The sequence below is a fragment of the Osmerus mordax genome, chromosome 19 (assembly GCF_038355195.1).
Source record: "Osmerus mordax isolate fOsmMor3 chromosome 19, fOsmMor3.pri, whole genome shotgun sequence".
Taxonomy (NCBI): Eukaryota; Metazoa; Chordata; class Actinopteri; order Osmeriformes; family Osmeridae; genus Osmerus; species Osmerus mordax.
This window is the reverse complement of record NC_090068.1, coordinates 11,403,446-11,426,175: the sequence shown is the minus strand read 5'-3', so window position 1 is coordinate 11,426,175 and position 22,730 is coordinate 11,403,446. Positions and strand designations below refer to the sequence as shown.

The 22,730-nt window shown below is 47.5% G+C and overlaps 1 protein-coding gene across 11 annotated transcripts; it reads left to right on the top strand.

Moving 5' to 3' along the window:
• The first annotated feature begins 1,029 nt into the window (after window positions 1-1,029).
• Window positions 1,030-22,444, top strand: mark2a (MAP/microtubule affinity-regulating kinase 2a). Of its 11 annotated transcripts, none has more exons than XM_067257568.1 (20): window positions 1,030-1,767; window positions 7,861-8,034; window positions 8,484-8,537; window positions 9,180-9,228; window positions 9,472-9,537; window positions 9,946-10,016; window positions 10,167-10,223; window positions 10,424-10,558; window positions 10,884-10,985; window positions 11,202-11,321; window positions 12,354-12,453; window positions 13,256-13,368; window positions 13,541-13,676; window positions 14,047-14,192; window positions 14,367-14,455; window positions 15,881-16,021; window positions 17,574-17,837; window positions 18,488-18,514; window positions 20,264-20,302; window positions 20,713-22,444. In XM_067257568.1, exons 1-20 carry the CDS (start codon window positions 1,720-1,722, stop codon window positions 21,137-21,139), a joined length of 2,358 nt encoding a protein of 785 aa, XP_067113669.1. In that variant the 5' UTR covers window positions 1,030-1,719; the 3' UTR covers window positions 21,140-22,444. The 11 variants fall into 11 exon arrangements, with proteins under 11 accessions (XP_067113669.1, XP_067113663.1, XP_067113667.1 ...); XM_067257562.1 differs by having other exon boundaries at window positions 12,354-12,492; XM_067257566.1 differs by having other exon boundaries at window positions 12,351-12,453.
• The last annotated feature ends 286 nt before the right edge of the window (window positions 22,445-22,730 follow it).

Genomic DNA, 22,730 nt, shown 5'->3' with positions numbered 1-22,730 from the left:
CTCTTGCGTTATAGGGGACTGTTGAGGCTGTTGGGGACTGATCCAAATGACACGGGTTATATTAACTCGGGTTATATTAACAGTGTCTCTAAAAAGCCACATATGTATAACAGCCAATTTCTCACAATAAGTCCCAATTAATGCAAGCAGGAACTCAAATGTGTCATCCCTGCACTCAAAGCATAATGAAAGAGAGGGAGAGAGGGAGAGAGGGAGGGAGAAAGAGAGGGAGACAGAGAGGGAGACATAGAGAGACAGAGAGAAAGAGAGAGAGAGAGAAAGAGAGAGAGAAAGAGAGAGAAAGTGAGAAGATACTCTAATGGAACCGGACAAGTTAAGTCAGCACATTGATGCAATGCCTACATTGACAGAGCCTGAGTTGAGTTGTCTGTTTTGTATGCTCCATACAAAGTCACAAGACACTGTCAATTGTATGGTGCAGTAGATCCTATTGTACTCATGCTTACACCAAGGCGTGTGAGAGCACACTAAAGGTGGAAGGATAGATCGAAATATGGGGACAAAATGTATGGGATACACTATATGCGACAAAACTTAAAGGAGGTAAATACACCACTAAGGCCTTATCATCATGACAAAATGGCACAATAAAACTAGGAACAGAAAACGTGTCCTCTTGTGGATTTGTGTTTACTGTTTTGAGATCATTTGGGACTATGGCACAGCAATTCGTAAACCATTTATTTGTACAAGGACAGGGAGAAAATCAAAGGGCACTGCAGATCGTTTTCAACAGAACCCAGAAGAGGGCAGCACGAGTCTATGTATGGACCACCCCACTATGGCAGTCACATTTAAATGACTGGTAAATATGTGTAAATAGTCTTCCAATGTGGTGCGGTTCAGTGGTTGTACTTTTTGTAGAATGTAAGTGCTATCCACTCTGACCAAAACAGCAATGTAAAACTCAAAGCAAAGGTATTGTAGATAGAGGACTCTCACAACCATATTGCTTCAACCCATCCATTACGTTAGACCTCTGCAATAAGTGCAGGGCTGCAACGCAGCGTAAGCGCCCGCCGCCTAGCAAGAGATTCGGCAATCCAAACATGATTTCTGTCGCGTTTATGGTAGAGACAACGTTGTGCTGACTTGGAAATCACTACAACATTACGCTAAACCAGCAAGCTGTCTGGTAGCTCGATCGAAGTTAGGCAGGCGAGGCAGGAAGAATACACAGCTGTAACGACGTCGTTGTGGTGTTTAGCTAGCTCGAGCGTCGTTTAGCAGACAGTCAAGGCGGACGGATCCCTGTCCCTACCCTGGTGTGGTGCGGGACAACTTGACAGATGGTGGCTAGCTAGTAGCTAGCTTGCTAGCTAGTCGTTTCTGTAGTTATCTGTGGATTTGGCAACTGAAAGTTTGCTAAGTGGCTGTATATATTATATAATTGAACGTAAATGTTGTTAGCGAGTTGTACATTTCATCCGTGTAGCTAGCTAACTAGCTAGCTAGTTACTTCTTGACTCAGACTACTCTAGTTATCGACTCAACTCAGGAGTAGCTAGCTAGCTAACTTTTGTGCCCATAAAGATAGCTAGCTAGCTAGTCGTCAGCTAACTAGTTGAGGTTGAGGCAGACAGAAAATAGTCCATGTTAATTTCAATTCCTCACAAGATTTAGACGGCTAAGGCAAATGTCGTTTTGTTGGATTTGAAATCATTCTGTCAGCGAAGATCGTGTCTCCTAAATCCTAAAATGTCAACACGGGCGCCAACGTTAACAATCGAACATTCGTCTAACCAGGTAAGTCAAATCACTGGGTTCGCTAGCTACAAGCTAGCTAGTGCTAGGCACTTTTTTTTGGGCACAACAAGCAAATGCCACAACACCAGCCGTTTGCGATTACAAGCTAGCTCTACTGTAGCAACTCAACGCTACACATCAAACCATCAATCGGAATAAGTTGCTAGCCGTATATCAGTATTTAAACTCAAGCATCCGGGTGCATGCAAACTTTAAATTCATTCAGGTAACGTGAAGCCAAAAGTCAGTAAAGAGCTAGTAGTGATAGCTACTAACTAGTCTGTTAGTTGGTAGACTAATACTTTTAGCTCGCTAGCTAATTGTTGGGCCTAAATAAAGAGCTACAAAAAGGGGCCTATAGATTTTTATGTATTGATACATTATTCCATTGAATTGGCTTGAATCCAAGCAATATGTATTCACACGTTATAACAACTACTTCATTGCTTCATTTTGTGATTAGCGCAAGGTAGTTCATCAAAAGACATTTGGTTTACTACCAAATCTGGTGATCTAGAAACTTAAACAGGTTCTACTGCTACGTATGGGTGTATTTAAATGTATTACTTAGATAGCTTTGTTATTCATCACAAATGTCAAGACTGGAATGACATTTTCTGGTTAGTGCTGAGAACAAACTTGGACACTTGAGAGCTTGACGATACTCTATTCTAAGAACTGGTTAAATACGAGTCTCAACCATTTCTTTTGGGGTCTTTTAGCGAAGTAACTATGACTTTACGAGCCAGTTCTCATGCCTAAGTTTCATTCGAGATACTGCTGAACGTAAAGGTAAGGAGTGCCAAAGCTCAACCAAGCCCTGCCTAGCTTGTTTGACACCTCAAGACGGCTGTTGATACACGGCATTCGCATGGACTCTATACTTCCTTCCTCCCCTTCTCTATTTGTTAAAACCAGCATTTCCAGTTGAGCTTGTAGGTGTAGGAGATGTGTGGAGGGGAAGAGCTCAATTTCTCATTTTGTTTGGGATTAACGTTGGTGTAGGCACACCAGGAATTGTACTTATAGTGTGTGTGTTTTTTCTCCCCCAGTATCCCTTTGTATTATCTGTTACATTGCTGTTGAAGAGTTTTAAATCCACAGTACATTGTTTGAGAAAAGATGGTTTTGAATGTATCGCCCTTCTGTTTGAAGGCTTGAGGTTGTCTTGGTGAATCGGCCCGTTTTCTTCCCCCGCTGCTTTACTGTAGCCTGCACTTGGTTCTGTTCTGTGGTGTTTCTGTCATGACCGAACCCGACTCATGTGTCCTAGCGCTGTATTAATAGAACATAGGGAGGGGGGCAGGGGAGTGTTAGTGTGCCACAAGCATGGTGGGTTGATTTAAAACCTACTGTCAACACCCCTCTTGTTCCTGCTTTGTTTGAATGCTTGTCCAGGTTTAGTTTCCAGATTTGAAGGAACATTAGTCGGTACTGCTATTGCTCTTTTCAAGAGCTTGTGTTGTTCTATAAGAGAATAAGTCTTTTAGCCAGATGTCTCATATGGTGTTTACAAAGCCGTCTTGTTGATTACTGTTTGTTTATTATTGGCGTCGGATGTAATGCTTGAGTGACCATAAACTGTTAAAACTAGTTTTTTTGGCCAGTAGTTTGTGTCACGGTGTTTTACAACGGCTTAATCCTTTTGGCTAGGACACAGCCTGGGTCTAAAGCTCCATTAACTTTTGTCCCATTTTTGGTTAGATGATTTGCATTTTTGTAAACTCAATTTTAGTCAATCTTTTGATTAATAGAGAAGGAAAAAAAAAGTGAATTTGACGCATGTGTATTTCGCTGCTTTAGCTTGAATCCGGGATTTTGAGATTAGGCCCAACTTCAAAGTAGGTTGCAACCAGACATGGTTTTGTAATCAGATGTATACTGCAGTTGAGACCACTGTAGAGGGGGGCAGCTCAGTTGGTGTCTATTTGTGTCCCTGGTGCCACCAGCCCCACTGAAAATAACTGGTGTGATATTAATACCCAGATAAACGACAAGCTGGCTCAAACACCTCCTTTATTCACTGGTCCACCCTCTTTGTCAGTTTGTATACCCGCCCCCCCCCTCCCTCCCTAAAGTTCCTGTCTCAAGAATGGAGGCTGAATCTTGGACTAATGACCCTGGGGTTCTTTACACAGATGAATCCTGAGCAGGATGTGCCAATACAGATGCACAGTGGCAGGCCTAGAGTAGACTGGGTCTCAAGTACTATCTGGTGTTGTTGATGGGGAATGTGTTTTACTGATGCAATACCAGGGAAACCGAAAATATCTAGTGATGGAATCATAAAGAAAGCAAAACCTATTGAATTCATTGAAGCTGATTACTTAAACACTAAACCTTGAACTTTAGACCTTACCTAAACCTTACCTAATACCCAACCTTCTCAGTGAACAGAGCTTGGTTCCCTGTCATGGGCAGTTTACATTTGAATCCCTACCATCGTAGTCTGTAGACTCTGTAGTGGTGTTGGGCAGGATACCGTCCTAACACAAGCTCCAGCAACTTGTCTGGTGTATTAAAGCCTTGCATCAGAAACAGTCCTCATCTAGGCCTACTTGTTTTCTGTGGAAACTAAGAATTGGCCAATGTGGACTTATGGCAAAACACTGAACTGAAATGTTTGTACCCATATGGGAATATATATGAAATCAGTATTTAATGCCGTAAACTGCACTGCCTGTTTTAGAGCTATCTATGAGCAATACACATTGTGAACATTTGTTTTTAAGGTAATATAGGCTATAAGTTGTAGCCTTCAAGTTATGAGGCAGGTAATGGATGTGGTTATTGTATCATTGCGTTACTGCACTGTCTGCTCAGCTGTTGAGAATTGTTCTCTAGTTTCTGAACATACCCATAGATGCAAAGCTCCTGTCAATACTGCTTTTATCCTAAATAATTTCATCATCCTCCCTCTCTTTTCCTTCTCTCGTTTTCTTGATTGTGCAAAGCCCACTAAGCATGTCAGCTCTTGCCCATTGGGCTACCTCCTTGGCCCTGCCTCACAATGACTGCTGCCTTGACAGGCAAACCCAGGCTTGCCTCACCTTGTCTGTAAGCTTGACCCTGTCATTGTGTCTTCCACTGCTTACTTTTCCCCTCTGTCGGCGTGCAGGAGAGGGATATAATTGCTGTACTTGTGGTAATGACCCAAACATCCTGTTTAACATCGGGATGGGACAGCCTTTGTCTGGTCGTTTTTGCACGGCTCGTGTCTGTTTCCTAGCCCAGAATACCCCTTAGCTTCGCCTGAGCAGTGAAACATCATCTTAGCATTACTTTTGCAATTTTAATGATATATACCCTGAGTCAGGTGGCTGAGCGGTGAGAGAATCGGGCTAGTAATCCGAAGGTTGCCAGTTCGATTCCCGGTCATGCCAACTGACGTTGTGTCCTTGGGCAAGACACCTCACCCTACTTGCCTCGGGGGGAATGTCCCTGTACTTACTGTAAGTCGCTCTGGATAAGAGCGTCTGCTAAATGACTAAATGTAAATATATATAATGTAATCACGCGGGAAGTTCTGGAAGAGCCATGCCAATGAGTATCTTCAGTCTTCGCTAGTTGCTGGTCGGTGACGGCGCTCACTGTGGTTCAGTACAGGGGTTTAGCGTTGCACATTGTCTCAAACCTTAGATTCTCTTCAGGAGACATAAGGGATGTGTTGATTAACTTGGAATCTGTTAAATATGAAAAGGCCTGGGCGTACCTCTCACTTGAGGCTGGCCTGGATTGAACACAGCCGTGCACAGATCTCTACGGGCGGCTGAAGCCTTTTATCACTTGGCCTCTTTCTGATGTGTCCGTGATCACCTCTCTTACACCTTGTCTCTAGTAGCTGAGATGTGGTCATCGTCAACTGTGCCTGGTAGCAGAGATGTGATCAAATACTGTTAGAACTACGCACTTCAGATCTTACATTTTCTGCGTAACTATTTATATGTTGCGTACGAATGCTTTGGATAAAAGTGTCCACCGAATGACAAAAAAAACTGTCAGATGTGATGTTCTACTGGGCTGTGAGTGATCTGCAGCTTAGCCAGGGCTGGGGGAGAAGGACGGAGGGTTTGACTGTCGATCCGTTAAATCAACATAATTTAACGGGTTCTTCTGTGATGGTGTCTGTAATATCTCTGCTGTGTGTGTGTGTGTGTGTGGGGGGGTTCTTTCTAGCAGTTGATGTGTGTCTTTACATGTTCTGCGTGTGTCAGGCTGCTTGTGTGGGTGTGTGTACGGACGGGTCTGGTGTGTTGGCTGCTGTGCTGAAGGTCAGAGCGGTGTGTGTGTGTGTGTGTGTGTGTGAGGACTGCAGACTGCATTGCTGACACTCTACGTCACTGCGGAGCTCCTTGGCGGATCAGGGTGTGTGTGTGTGTGCAGGACACTTTTTGACATACACCGCACGCCTTACTGACAACAGAACTAAATGGCAAGTTTTTTCCTCCTGCCTGTTACACAACGGCAAGCTCTTGATGGTGGCATGGCGGAACACTATGAGACCCATCTAGGCAGCATCAGCACTTGTTTATCTTGTTACTCGAACGTTCCTCTTTTTAGCTGTTGATGTGACGAGGTTCTTGTGTGTTTTGTGTGCTCGTGTGTGCTCGTGTGTGTGTGTGTGTGCGCGCGATGGCGTGTGTGTGTGTAAAGAGGGTTGCTTTGGTGACAGCTGTCTTCAGAAGCAGTGGTCTCCTGGTGCTTTTCCTTTGAACAGTGGTCTGATTTACACGTCTATTCATTTTGTCTCGTTACATAAGCTAATACTGGAATAACATTAAGTACGAGATAGGGAGGAGGAAGACAGGCAAGCAACTGACTTCCATGCGGAAATTTTTTGAGTAGATCAGCTTCTGTTTTTATACTCTGGTTGTATAGAGTTTCATACAACCGTCCATCCTACAGTACATTTACAAACATTACATGTTTGGGACTGACTTGACGCACACGTCTTAGTGAGAATCTTATGTTGTGGATGTAGCTTAACATGCCTCCCATTCTGCCCACAAAGAAAAGAGTTTTGCCATGAAGAGACAGTTGGAGACTCCAGTTGTGTGTTTGCAGGGGAGGATCAGAGGGACATATCAGTGTTGCGTTAAGACACTGCAACAAACACTGTGTTTTCCAAAGCTGCTTCCCTCCTTCTCTCCCCCTCTCTCTTGATAATGTGTTTCCTCTTCTCTAGTGCTACAATCATCTCTCTTTCTCTCTCTCTCTCTGTCTCTGTCTCACTCTCTCTCTCTGTCTCTGTCTCTCTCTCTCTCTGTCAATCTTTGTCTCCCTCACTGTCCTGTCTTTCCATCTCTCTCTTTGTCTGTCTCTCCCTCTCTCCCCCCCTCTCTGTTTTCTGTCTGTCTCTCACTCTTTCTGTCACTTTCTCTCTGACTCTCTCCCTTTGTCTCTTTATTTCTCTCTCCTATTCCCCCTCCCCCCAGCAGATTTGATCTGCTTGTGAAGAGAGACAGAGGCCATCTCAGCCAGCCTCCTCAGAAGCTGTAAAGGGGTGACCTCACAGACGCTGATGTTTCAGTGCTGTAGGCCGCTCGTTTTGATTATGTACACAGAAAGGCCCTGGGTCACAAGCTCCTCGGCCGTGAGAGAATGTACGCAAGGTTTCTAGAATGTTCGCAAGGTTTCTAGAATGTTCATAAGTTCTTGATTCTAGAATGTATGTAAGAAACGTATTGGTTTAGTAGTAATGAATAGTTTATTTATTCATTTAAGGCGCTTGCTTCTCGGAGCAGATATTGTGTAAAGGTGCTTGCACACTGCCCCAACATACAGAAACAGCAACACTAATGTTATTTAGAAGATTGTCCAAAAAAGTTCAGTGCAGGCACTCAAGGCAACCACACGCTGACCAACACAACAGCTGTTCAAGCACACAGTTAACTGGTGTAGCTAGCTGTCCAGCCACAGGAAGTCTCACGTGGTCAGAAGTCTGGCGAAAGTTAGCAGCAAGAGACAGTATCCATACAGACGTTCTTCCAGATCGCTAAAAACATATATATATATATATATGTATATATATATATATCTTAAAAAAACAAACAAACAGCTTTTGTTAAACCACCTTCTGCCCATCTCCTCCAGTCTCACACCGACTCCAAGGCGGGCAGGCGGCCCAGCATGCCGCGATGCCGCAACTCGGTTGCCACGACGGCCGACGACCAGCCTCACATCGGCAACTACCGTCTTCTGAAGACCATCGGCAAGGGCAACTTCGCCAAGGTGAAGCTGGCTCGCCACGTCCTCACGGGGAAAGAGGTGAGGATGAGAGGACAGCCGGGGTCACCCCGCCCAGAGGGTGTAGCCGCACGGGGCCGCAGCACACAGGAGAGCAGGTTACTGATGTAGAGCTCCCCGTCATGTCTGATACAAAGAGGGGGTGTTGAAGAGTCTCTGGGGCTTTAGCTTGAAGAGTCTTAAACTGACAGGTGGGAACCTTGTGGGGGGAGAGGTGGAGCTCAGTGGGAGAGCTTTTGACGGACGATCAAGGGTTTGCTGGTTCAAAAGTTTTGTATGTTTACTTGAATTAGTGTCTGGTCAGTTTAATACATACAAAGGAACCATGAGCCACTTACAGTGTGTGTGTGTGTGTATAATTTGGACAGACAGTTAAACAAAAAACTTTCCTGTTTTATTTAAATGTGTTATTTTTTTTATTTTATTTTTTTACAAAATGTGTTTTTACAAAATGTTTTTTTTATTTTTAGGTGGCGGTGAAAATCATAGACAAAACTCAGTTGAACTCCTCCAGTCTTCAGAAGGTGAGTGACGGCTCTTGTGAAAGAAAGGTAAAGGTGAGACCAGCTGACGAGATCGTGCTCATGCCTCCCTCCGACTCAAGGGCAGGAAGCAGGAAATGGAGGAAATTATGGGAAATTAGACCCAAGTACTTCCTGTTGTGAGGGCTTTGGTTGGGTGTTGCGTTTGTGTGGTTTGTGTGTGTATGGGGGGGAGAATTATGTAGAGCGACAGGAAAGACGGGGGAGAGGGGATGACTTGCAGTAAATGTGCAGCCCATTAAGTGTCATGGTGTTCTACCACTTGGATGGAATTTGGAGGGAAGTTTGAGGGAACTTCTACGGAGTTGTTCTACCATTTAGAGTCTGTGTAAAGTTCAAGGAGAAGACAAATATGTTGAGGCTTTCTGTAGGCAGATGTTGATTAAACATCAGATCAACAAGAAAGCCCCCCCCAAAAAAGATCCAAAGTAAATAAACAATAAAGCTCTAAAAGAAAGCGCTCAATAAAAATGAATAATGTCATTTTCTTCCTGTATTCTTCTCTCTCTCTCTCTCTCTCTCTCTCTCTCTCTCTCTCTCTTTCTCTCTCTCTCTCTCTGTCTCTCTCTCGTCTCTCTCTCGTCTCTCTCTCTCGTCTCTCTCTCTCTCTCGTCTCTCTCTCAGCTGTTTCGAGAAGTCAGGATCATGAAGTTGCTGAATCACCCGAATATTGGTGAGCTCCTTCTAATGCTCCCAGCCGAGAGCTCAGCCTATTCTTTTGTCCATGAGAAATGGCACGACTATGAGACACAGTCTGTTGCTGTTCAGGGAGGCAGGGCAAGGAAAATCCAGCTCTGATAGAAAACCTTCAACACTGGCAATTACATTTCTTCCATAGATGGCATTTCAATAATGTGACCTACATTTCCTTGAAAGACGGTGATCTATTTTCGATTCTCTCCTGTCTTCTCTGTAGTTAAGTTATTTGAAGTCATTGAGACAGAGAAGACACTCTACTTGATCATGGAGTACGCCAGCGGAGGTGAGTTCAACTTCAGTCTCTCGTGAACAAGAAGCTTTTGGGGGGGGGGGGGGGAAACAACTGAACCTGTCCTGAGATGCGGTCACATGACCACATCACATGACCCAGTAAATACAGACCGTTCCTTGACTCGACAGTAGTTTTGAAATACCTTTTACTGTATCAGTCAGTCATGCTAGACTCATCAACCAACATGGTTGCCTCTGTTTCTCTCACCCTCGGCAATAACGCTTGTAAACACAGGCCCTCACTCACCTGCAGTGTGTGACTGACCCACCCATCATCCCCTGTTTGTGTCCACTGCTTTTCTTCTCTCTTTGTTTCCTCTAACACTAACCTGCTGTGTCGTCTGTCCTGCCCCCCCCCCCCCCCCCTTACCCCACACCCCTCACCCCCACCCCTCTTCAGGTGAGGTGTTCGATTACCTGGTGGCTCACGGCAGAATGAAAGAGAAAGAAGCTCGAGCCAAATTCAGACAGGTGACGTGCTATTTTCGTCATTGTTTGCTGTGTGAGAATTTACCTGTGTTTGTGTTTTGGTTACTTAATGACGTCATTGACATGGATACCAGTCATTATGATAGATCTGTGGTGAGATAACGGAAGTATTGCATCCTCTCTAAACCACAGATTGTGTCAGCGGTGCAGTACTGTCACCAAAAGTGCATTGTTCACAGAGACCTAAAGGTGAGGTCTGTCTGCCTGTCTGTCTCTCTGCCTGTCTGTCTCTCTGCCTGTCTGTCTCTCTGCCTGTCTGTCTCTCTGCCTGTCTGTCTCTCTGCCTGTCTGTCTCTTCGTCTACCTACCTGTTTACCTTCCTGTCATTTGGATAAAAGCATTCACTGTAAGCGCACGTCTCTTGACTCGACCCCACCACCCCACTTCAGGCAGAGAACTTGCTTCTGGATGCTGACATGAACATCAAGATAGCAGACTTCGGCTTCAGCAACGAGTTCACCCTGGGGAACAAGCTGGACACCTTCTGTGGCTCCCCCCCCTACGCCGCACCGGAGCTCTTCCAGGTTGGAGAAGTGAACCTCTCGCACACTCGTTCAGTCACCACGCAGTCAGTCAACCCTTCATTCAAAATGACCTCCCTTCATCCCTTCGTCCCTCTATCACCCACTGCCATCCCTCCATCCTTTCATCCCTCCATCCTAAATCCCTCATCCTCCCCCCTCCATCCCTCCATCTTTTCATCCCTCCATCCTAAATCCTCCCACCTCCATCCTTTCATCCCTCCATCCTAAATCCTCCCACCTCCATCCCTCCATCCTTTCATCCCTCCATCCTAAATCCCTCATCCTCCCACCTCCATCCCTCCATCCTTTCATCCCTCCATCCCAGGGTAAGAAGTATGACGGGCCCGAGGTGGATGTGTGGAGCCTGGGGGTCATCCTCTACACGCTGGTCAGCGGCTCGCTGCCCTTCGATGGGCAGAACCTTAAGGTAGGAACGACCCCCCCCGCCAACGAGGAGGGACTAGTAGTAAACGATAAACTTGGAACTTGAATCACAACAACGTCTAGTTTCTCCTCCTGGTCCTGATGCCGTGTCTCTCCCCGCCCGCCCTCCATCTCTCCCCTCCCTCCCCTCCCTCCCTCTCTCCCGCCCTCCCTCCCTCCTTCCCTCTCACCCCTCCCTCCCTCCCTCCCTCCCTCCCAGGAGCTGCGTGAGCGAGTGTTGCGGGGGAAGTACAGGATCCCCTTCTACATGTCCACGGACTGCGAGAACCTGCTCAAGAAGTTCCTCATCCTGAACCCGACCAAGCGAGGCAGCCTGGAGGTTAGCGCCCCTGTCCCGTCTACCATTCCAGTCTCCCCTGCTCGCGTCCCATTGGGGCTGTGGAGGCCACTGGAATGTTCGCCTCAACGCCTTGCACGTACATCGTACATTCGTGTTCATCCTTTTCTCATCCTGGTTTCAGCCTAGGATTAGCTACAGCTCGGTGGTTGAGCAATTTGACTTTTTATTTACATTCATTCGTGTTCATCCCTGTGTCATTGTCTGCTAAGCCTGTCCTCCCTCAGTCACCCCCAGTCTCCTCCATTCACCTCCAGCCTCCCTCAGTCACCCCCAGTCTCCTCCATTCACCTCCAGCCTCCCTCAGTCACCCCCAGTCTCCTCCATTCACCTCCAGCCTCCCTCAGTCACCCCCAGTCTCCTCCATTCACCTCCAGCCTCCCTCAGTCACCCCCAGTCTCCTCCATTCACCTCCAGCCTCCCTCAGTCACCCCCAGTCTCCTCCATTCACCTCCAGCCTCCCTCAGTCACCCCCAGTCTCCTCCATTCACCTCCAGCCTCCCTCAGTCTCCCCCAGTCTCCTCCATTCACCTCCAGCCTCCCTCAGTCTCCCCCAGTCTCCTCCATTCACCTCCAGCCTCCCTCAGTCACCCCCAGTCTCCTCCATTCACCTCCAGCCTCCCTCAGTCTCCCCCAGTCTCCTCCATTCACCTCCAGCCTCCCTCAGTCACCCCCAGTCTCCTCCATTCACCTCCAGCCTCCCTCAGTCACCCCCAGTCTCCTCCATTCACCTCCAGCCTCCCTCAGTCACCCCCAGTCTCCTCCATTCACCTCCAGCCTCCCTCAGTCTACCTCAGTCACCCCCATCTCCCCCAGTCACCCCCAGCCTCCTTTAGTCTTCCTCAGTCTCCTCCATTCACTTCCAGCCTCCCCCAGTCTCCCTCGGTCACCCCTAGCCTCCCCCAGTCACCCCCATCTCCCCCAGTCTCCCCCAGCCTCCTTTAGTCTCCTCCATTCACCCCCAGCCTCCCCCCAGCCTCCCCTCAGCCTCTCTGTGCTCTCTGCGTCCAGCAGCAGATCATGAAGGACCGCTGGATGAACGTGGGCCAGGAGGAGGAGGAGCTGAAGCCCTACGTGGAGCCCCAGCCCGACTACAAGGACCCCAAGAGGACAGGTCAGCACCCCGACCAGCGAGCAGGGGGGTGGAAGAGAGGTGGGGCAGGCGTCTGGTGGAGGAGCTGGAGAGGGGACACGGGGACACGCACACACACACACACAGAAGCACACACATGCTGAAGCGCACACACACACACACACACATGCTGAAGCACACACACATGCTGAAGCACACACACACACATGCTGAAGCACACACACACACATGCTGAAGCACACACACACATGCTAAAGCACACACACACACACAGAAGCGCACACACACATGCTGAAGCACACACATATGCAATATCTGGATGAACAGGTTGATTGTTGACTAACAAAGTGTGATTCATGAAGACTATTCTGGAGCGGGTGTCGTTCCATTAAGATGTTCTCTCACTCTGTCCTTGTTCAGACCACTTTCAAAAATATGGGACATCAGTATGTTTGGTGTCTAAACTAAAGACACGTTTTGAATAGACGGCATTCTGTGTTCACTTCAGGGCCTCTTCAGCTACATCTGAGGATGTAGAACATTTAGAATTTGAACTTGCTTAACATGCATTCATTTACTAACCATTTCTGTGTCGCAAAGTGTTCGTATGTGTTAGTATATGTTGCTAGTATATGTGTTAGTATGTGGTATTGTGCTAAATGTGTTATTTTAAAAACAAGTCATTGTGCTGTTTGTGTTAACCCCCCTCACCCTTTTTATGTTGATATTTCTGTGAATTGTAGATGTGTATGTTTGTAATGCAGTCCATGTCCATGACCTTAGCCCACAATGGAGTCTGACCTTTTGCTGTATTTGTACCCAGATATCATGCTTCAGATGGGATATTCTCAAGAAGAGATCCAGGACTCTCTCGTCAACCAAAAATACAACGACGTCATGGCAACATACTTGTTACTGGACTACAGAAACTCAGAGGTAAGACACACATTTACATTTGACAGTTTATCCAAAGCGACAGACAGATAACCGTGCATAATGAAAGTACAGCAGAAGATCAAGGATCCGTAGTGCATGCTAACTGTCCACCTTACTTTGGATAAAAGTGCCAATTAGATCAAATTCGTTATTGTTCTTATTCCTTCCTCAGCTGGACGAGTGCATCAACACGTCTATCAAGCCACGCCCAGGAAGTGACATGACGAACAGCAACACACACTCCCCTTCTCACAAGGTACAGCGAAGCACCTCGTCCAATCAGAAGCCCAGGAGAGCAACAGATGCGGGTAAGTGAACTATGACATTTTATTGTTTTTATTATTTGTGTTTTGGGCCAAAATGACTGTGATGACCAGTCTATCAGTGAGCCTCGCCCGTTGAGTGTCTCTCATATGAAACCCAACTCCTGTATTCATCTTCATCCTGTCCTCTCCTCCTCCTGTCTTCTCTTCCTCCTTTCCTCTCTTCCTCCTCCTGTCCTGTCCTCGCCTCCTCCTCTCCTCCTGTCTTCATCTTCCTTCTGTCCTCTCCTCCTCCTGTCCTCTCCTTCTCTCCTCCTGTCTTCATCCTCCTCCTCTCCTCCTCCTGTCCTCTCCTCCTCCTGTCCTCTCCTCCTGTCTTCATCCTCCTCCTCTCCTCCTGCTCTGTCCATCCCAGGATCATCTGCCTCCAAGCGCGCTCAGGGGGACAGTAAGAACACGGTGGAGGACTACGCCAGGAAGGGCTCGTCCGCCTCCACCAAGGTCCCCGCCAGCCCGCTCTCCTCGGTGGACAGGAAGAGGGGCACCCCGACCCCTTCCACTGTACGTCTAAGACCCCTGCGTCAACATTCTCTTTAACAGTAATATCCATCTGCTCAGGTTAGCTATAGATCAAACTGTAGCGTCTGCCAGATGAATACATTATTATTAGATGGTTAGTGATGTCACTGCCCGCCCCGCCCTGTGTCGTCACATCTCTCTGTCTCTGCGTTACAGAACAGCATCCTGTCCACCGGGACGAGTCGCAGCCGCAACTCCCCTGTCCCGGAGAGGGACACCCTGGGCGTCCAGAACGGCAAGGACAGGTATCACCCTCACACGACCGAACGCTCCTTCCCTCCCTCGCACACACACACCCACACACACACCCTCACACATGACTGCAAACTCACACACCCACACACACACCCTCACACATATGACTGCACACTCACACACCCTCACACATCCTCCCTCACACCCTCACACACCCACACACACACCCTCACACATCCTCCCTCACACATCCTCCCTCACACCCTCACACATCCTCCCTCACACCCTCACACATCCTACCTCACACCCTCACACACCTGCCCTCACACCCTCACACCTCCTCCCATGTTGGCTGCTAGTAGGGTTACTCCTGTATGTAGGCGACCATGTTTACAAGCCCCGTGGCCGAACGCCAGTCGGTTTAACATGGGCCAGCTGGCAGAAATTCAGCCAGTTTAATTACACACGAGCATGAACACACACACACACACACACACATGAGCATACACACTCACACATGAACATGAGCACACACACACTCACACATGCACCTACCATGTTTTACATCTCACATTCTCTCAGTCTTGGGTCCCGTTAGCAAAGTTATTCCCCGGATGTTTAACAGGGCCTGCTACTTTAGACACACTAACACACCTTCAGGAATTAAACAGAGTGACCCTGATAGTCCAATCTCTGTAATCTGGGATTAGTGTCGTTGGCCCCTCGCCACTTTTATGCAAGTCACTTTCAGGCCAGAATGGGAGAAATAGGGTGGGAGTCTTGCTTAAGGACAGGGTGTTTAGACAGGTTTAACAGCAGGGCCAACAGAACATGTGACTCAAACCTGATTGGCTGGCCAAGATTCAGTTTTAAGTGGACAAAAACGTATTGTGTGTACGCGGGTGCGTAACGGATTTTGTATGTGTGCGGACGACCGTGCGTATCTGCACATAACCACACCACTGCGGTTTACATCGCCTTCAATGTTCTCCTGTTACACTTAATAATCTTTTTCACTATGTGTTTGTCATTTCCTGTCATGTCAGTGACCCAATGTTCCCCTGGGTCTTGTATTTCTTCTGTCAAGTTCTCTTATTCTGAATGTTTAGACCGACAGCTCAGGGAAAAAGTGTTTCAGGAACATTACCGTACTAGTCCGATTGCATCCAAGTTGCTCTTATGCCACTGTAATAAAGTTATGCTGTAACAGTGTTATATTAACTACTATAACGGCTTTACGTAATTTACTAATTCATCTATTACATGGATGAAGAGCAACTTGGAAATGGACATGTTTTTCCTCATGACTTACTTTAATGCTCATGTCCATCTGCATCAGTGTGTCAGTGTTGCTGTCCTGCTCATTGCTCCTGCTTCCACGTTTTGTTGTCTAACTGTTCCACCCCTCCGCCCCGCCGCCACCCCTCTCCTGGTGACCGTCCGGTGCGGGGGTCGTTGGCCTCTCTTCCCCCCAGCTTCAACACTCCAGGGTCTCGGGCCTCCACAGCCTCCGCTGCTGCCGTCCTCACTTCCTCCTCCTCCCGCCCCCGACATCAAAAATCCCTGTCCACCTCCGCCCACCCCAGCCCCCCAGACCTGCACGCACACCGTCCCAGGCAAGTGCCCCCCCCCCCCCCCCCCGAAGAGGAAACGCAACAGAGAACGTAGCACCCCCTTCAGGCTGGAGGGGGAATAGCTGTAGAATGATTCGACCGCGGCGCCGGATGAATGATCATGGGTTTATGTTTAACGTTTGACTTTCTGAGATAGGTTGATGCCGTTCTGAAAGGGTGCTGGCAGGATATGTATTTTCCGTTTGGAAACTTGGCAATTTGACAACTTTTATTTGTTTATGAAGTTGAAGTGAGAGCTGAAAGGACTCCACCATCAGTTAGTCATCCCACTGTAATGATATGCTTAAGGAAACAGTGAAACTCCAAATGCCAGGCAGCAAAAAAAGTATCCTTCATAGTCAAATAACAGACAGAAAGGTGAAGAACCTGTCAAAATGGCAGCCATTGCCCCCTACTGCCCATTCCCTCTCTCTTAATAACCTGCGTCTCCCCCATACACGACCCAGCCTGGTCCCCATACACGACCCAGCCTGGTCCCCATACACGACCCAGCCTGGTCCCCATACACGACCCAGCCTGGTCCCCATACACGACCCAGCCTGGTCCCCATACACGACCCAGCCTGGTCCCCATACACGACCCAGCCTGGTCCCCATACACGACCCAGCCTGGTCCCCATACACGACCCAGCCTGGTCCCCATACACGACCCAGCCTGGTCCCCATACACGACCCAGCCTGGTCCCCATACACGACCCAGCCTGGTCCCCATACACGACCCAGCCTGGTCCCCATACACGACCCAGCCTGGTCCCCATACACGACCCAGCCTGGTCCCCATACACAACCCAGCCTGGTCCCCATACACGACCCAGCCTGGTCCCCGTACACGACCCAGCCTGGTCCCCGTACACGACCCAGCCTGGTCCCCGTACACGACCCAGCCTGGTCCCCGTACACTGCCCAGGCTGGTCCCCGTACTAATCTAGTATTAGACAGCTGCTTTGTGCCCATTCATTCCCACCTGGCTGCACACCCTCAGGTGTACACAGTGGACGCTTCTTACTGTGACCATGTGTTTGATGTTATGAACTCATCTGCCATCTGTTGTTGTGGTCATCTGCATGTCACCGCAATCACAAGCCATCAAGTCACCAAGTCATACAGTCACAGGTCATAAAGTTACAAAGTCGTACAGTCTCCTAGTTGCTGGAGCAGGTTTATTCAAGGGCACAGCCAGGTTACAGAAGGCCTTTTTGGCATGTTATAACTCTGCTGGCAGCTCCTTTTTGGAAAGGTTTCTGTCAGAATATCAATGTGTTTGGTTGTTCTATTCTCCAAGCTGTTATGTTTTAGTATTCTATGTACGCTACCTGTAAATGGCTTGATCAACATAACTACTGCTTTTGTGCTTTGCACATAATTCATCCATTGTTATGTTGTATTATGACGTGTTAAGTTTCGCCAGTGTTTTATATCTAATTTATGCTTTTTAATATATTTAACAGAGCTCACTGTCACAACAAGCTTGTGAAAACCCCTAACGTGCATTGCATGCGAGTTTGTAAACCTAACGTGTCATTTATCATAAACAGCACTGCCCCACAGAGAGTACCAGTGGCCTCTCCCTCTGCCCACAACATCAGCAGCTCCACGGCGACGGACCGTACCAACTTCCCCAGAGGGGTGGCCAGCAGGAGTACCTTCCATGCTGGGCAACAGAGAGCGACCCGGGACCAGCATGCATCAGCCTACAACGGCCCCCCTGCGTCTCCCTCCCTCTCCCATGGCAACAGCCAGGCTAGACGACCTGGGGCGTCTGGTATATTCAGCAAGTTCACCTCCAAATTCGTACGCAGGTGAGAGAAAGGGCAAATTTGAGATTAGGATTGAGGTTGATTTATCTGAAAACAAGCATGTTGTTTATTTTTTTACGGTGTGCTTTTAACATCCCAATGTTCATGATCTTGTTCCTTTTACATAGAGTGACCATGTGAAAATAGCAGGTTAAAAGATGTTTGCGTCATAAAACAAGAATGGGATAGCCAAAAAGAAAGTCATGCAGCCCAATCACACCCTTTACAAGAATGTTCTGGTAGCTGTTCTCAAAAGAGGAATATTAATCTACAGAGGTCTTTGGTTTCTACTTCAACATTTATATGTAGTCAATTATGGTGAACAGTGTAGGTTTGTAGATGAAAGGCCTTATAGCATTGACCCCATTAGCTGGCATGGCTCCCTCTGATGCTAACCAGTGCTAATCTGTTCATGTCATTGTTCCATGATCTTAATTAACATGACTTGACCGCCTTGACAGAGTGCGGTTGCACAAGTTACAGCAGCCATTTTGTGGCAGTTGTGGCTTAAACCCCATCTTCTGTGAGACACCCGTGGAATATTAATCTCTCAGTTGACGTCTGGTATAACAGATTTGCTATGGCTTGGTTTGCGCACGGTTGTGTACATACGGTTTTCTTTTTCTGTTCCTCCCCCTCTACCTCTTTTGTAGAAATCTCTCATTCAGATTCCCCAGAAGGTAGGCAACCATAACCACAACAAGTCTTTCTCCAAACCATGACCTTTTTGTGTCGCCCCATCCTGTGTTAAACTATCACATTGTGCCATGCCCATTGCTTAAAACATATATTAATACCTACTTGTATGGATTTTGCTTCATACTAACAGACTGCCCTTCATAGCTTAATCCTCCCCTCTCTCCCCTACTTCTGTCTGGTTCATCAGTGGCTCCTCCATTTCTGCTTCTCTCATCCCAGCCTACTTTTGTCTCCTAGCTTATCATGTGTCGTCCTGTGGGTCTTTGGCTCTGTGAATAGAAAGCCCTTTTGTGTTGCCAGACTGGGGGAACGCCATGCTACCCAGAGTGCATAAAGCCTTAGAGAAACGATGACTGAAAAACAACTATCTCTCAATTGTTAGAAGCTTCCGACTGTTCAACCGTGCTCAAGGAGAGGGACTTAATGGAGAATTGTAGACTTGAGTGAACATCCGATAGCCTATTTACTGTGGTGGAATTAAGCCTGTTAGTGAAGGAGAAGTGTATTGACTGTTGCAGTTGTTTTTCATTAATCAGAGATTGTTTTTCTGGCCAAGCGATATCTCATTAAACGGAATTACTAATGTTGTGACAACGTGCCAAGGAGAAGTCTATACTGTTATTCTGCCACTGTAAAGCTTTTTTTTTACGTCTATTTGGAAGTGGAGGCTGTAGATCACGATGGTCGTTCAACTAGAATATATGTGATTTATTTACTTTATTCCTACTGCAGCTCTCCTGTGTACATCTAGTGCACTAGACTTGTCTGTTTCAGAGCGAATGTATTGAACCTAATGGTGCGTCAACATTACAACAGGTCGCACATTGTTCCTCAATCACTGTTGCCAACATAAAGACAATATTATCATAGTGGATGAGAAGGTGGTTGTTTCTGACGCAGTGCTGAGGCTTTATCAAGATTTTATGGACTTTAAGATGACATTTCAATATGTTAAAGAGGACAGTCATGCTGGGCTGTCGTGTTAAAGAACTGGTAACACAGGCAGTGACTTGAAACAGCCTAAAGGCCAACTGATTTACTACTTCCTGAATTGTGTAAGGTTTCCAGAATATCGAGCAGCGTGATTGGTCCGCTGCACAAAGAAGCTTGGTTGCCGTAGAGATGGAAGTGCAGTGTGGCCCTATAGCATAAAAACGCAGAGAGGGTGCGCCGAATCGTCCCTCAGTCCGTCCGCGGAGGTTTGTTGCACGATGTGTAATGTATAAAAGGTCTGATCGGGCCTTCAGGTACACGGCTGTGTCTCTGCCTGCACATGCAGCTGTCTGAACTTCCCTGCTGCTGAGATGGGACTAGTGGTGTCGGGCCTATTAACAGATCAGGGCCAGATCAGATTACTTAACATCTTGTTTTTATGTAAATTGTAGCACCTAAATGTATTAACTTTTCACTTAGCATACGCCTTCATCCAAAGCGACAAAGTACAGGGGGGATCTGAACCTGTGTCCTCAATCTGCAGTCCAATGCTCTAACCACTAAGCAGTACCCTCCCTTACTTTAAACTCTCTTGTTTCCAAAAGGTTGGGGAAACTGTCCTGATGCACTTAATGTACAACACAATACCTCCCGATATATTTCCAAGAAGGGGAGGATGTAGTATTGTAAACTAGAAGGTGCAGGGGGTTGCTGTGGACTGGTGGTGGTTCTAACCTGGTCGCGTGCTGTTGCACTCTTTAACTAGGAAGACTAAACTTGTGTTGATTTTCTTTGAGGAGCCCGTATGAGGGAGAGGGTCAAGATGAGGTCTGCAGGTGAGACATACGACCGTCGGTCTGCTGATGTAGAGAACATAACTTCCTATCAGATAATCAGTTGGATGTTTGGGTTTGATTTGGGTGGAACAGAATTGATCTTAATCAAGAAATGTCTCTTATCAATTTAAGCCATGTATCAACACTCTTGCACTAAAGAACACATTTGCTGATGTAGTTGATTTCTGGTCTAGTTGCTCTGTAAAGTATGAGTTTAGACGCACAATTTACATGAATGCTTTATGCGCCTGTAGTGTCATTGGCTCCCTCTGTGGTTAAATGCAGCCTAAACCATCTTCAGTCATGCTGTCTTGCCTCTCTCTGTCTCTCACATCCTGTTTCCCCCTGTCTCTCACCTTTCATCACAATTCTCCCCCTTCTCCTTTACAACTGTCTTTCCCACCTGGTAGACCCATGCTGACCACCGCGGAGAAGCTGGAGAAGGGCAACCTGGGCTCGGCTGGCGACGAGAACAAGGACTCCCTGTCGTCAGCCTCCACCGTGGCCGCGCCCAACCAGGCCTCCAAGGACACCAAGCCCCGCTCGCTCCGCTTCACCTGGAGCATGAAGACCACGTCCTCCATGGAGCCCGGAGAGATGATGAAGGAGATCCGGAAGGTTCTGGACTCCAACAGCTGCGAGTTTGAGCTCCGCGAGCGCTACATGCTGCTGTGCGTGAGCGGAAACCCCGCCCGGGATGACTTCGTCCAGTGGGAGATGGAGGTGTGCAAGCTGCCGCGCCTGTCGCTGAACGGCGTGCGCTTCAAGAGGATCTCGGGGACGTCCATCGCCTTCAAGAACATCGCCTCTAAAGTTGCCAACGAGCTCAAACTGTGAGACGGTGACAGACAGGCGGAGGGAAAAGAAGAGAAGGATGGAGATGGAAACACAAAGAGGCTGAACTTTGAGAAAGGAGAGCTGACTACTTTTATGTGGAGGCAGAGGAGGGATGGTGGAGTGTGCAGGGGTGAGCAGAGTCTTGGATAGGTTGTCATGGGGTGGGGGGGGGGGGGGTTGTGTGTCATGTATATATCTTGTGAGGGGGCGGGGGTCATTTCTTCGACAGGGGGAGTTAATTTCTGGTTTGGGTTTTCTGTTCCCCTTTAACCCCCCTCCCTCCGGTTTTCTGTTCTCGGAGACTCTTTATTTCTTAGTTTTTCCTCTTAAACTTCTCATTTCTTTCTGGAGGAATTTTTTTTATTTTATTTTTTTGGGAGGATGGAAAATATGAAAAGGAGAATATATCTTTAAAGAGGAGCTGATTCACTGATTTGTGCATATCGGTTTTATGATATTTAGCCCCAAATCATCCCTGGACTCAGCTGTATCCTTCTACTCCCCATGTCCCTCCTCTATCCCTCCCTGGTCCCACGCTGGGTCCAGCTACTCCCCACGTCCCTCCTCTACCCCTCCCTGGTCCCACGCTGGGTCCAGCTATTCCCCATGTCCCTCCTCTACCCCTCCCTGGTCCCACGCTGGGTCCAGCTACTCCCCACGTCCCTCCTCTACCCCTCCCTGATCCCACGCTGGGTCCAGCTACTCCCCACGTCCCTCCTCTACCCCTCCCTGGTCCCAGCCTGGGTCCAGCCACCCTGTTACTGTTCTGTCACCGGACTCCCTCTGTATGTATTCATGAGATGAAGAGACGCAGTTTGACGCTCTGAATGTACAACGTGGCTGGTAACAGGCTCTAAGGTACAACTCGCTCACTACAGCTGTAAGTGGTTTTCATATCATGTTCTTGACTCGTATCGGCCCGGAGATGGCTACCACGGTTACCGCTCTCTTCTGTGAGCAGCGTCGCCTTTTTTTTTTCTTTTTCTTTTTTGTCACAGCACAATGTCTTATTTGAGGGTACATTGGAAGTGCATACTTGAACTCTGCTCTGAGGGTGAGCCTTCATCTTCCAGCACCTCAAGCCCCTTCATCCTAGTTTTTGATTTTCTACAACAGTGGTGACTTACTTTAGCCAATACTAATAAAGGGCCAATTGATTATTGGTGGATTGTAATGTAATTAAGAGTTGCTGGTTGGTTTCGATGTGCTGCACTGGAATGTCCCAGTCCCAGAATTCCTGCGCCCTTCTCTGGAGAAAATAATTATTAATATTGTTATTATAAGAATAAACAAAGTTGGATGATTTTTTTTTGCTTGTGGTCCTTATTTGTTACTAATTATAATGGGTGCCACAAACCTAAAATGCAATCCACAAAATCATATGATCCTGCCAGATAAACTATACAAACAAAAGTAGTTACCAAAGTCAAACTTGTGTGGATGAAACCACAAAAATCTGCGAAAAGTCTGATCAATTCAACCGAGGGAAATAAATCCGAGCTAATCGAGCAGTAGGGATCAAGAAATCCCCGTCGTTATTGCAGCCCTTGTCCATAATTAACATCTACTGCAAAAGACCTGATCCTGGGGT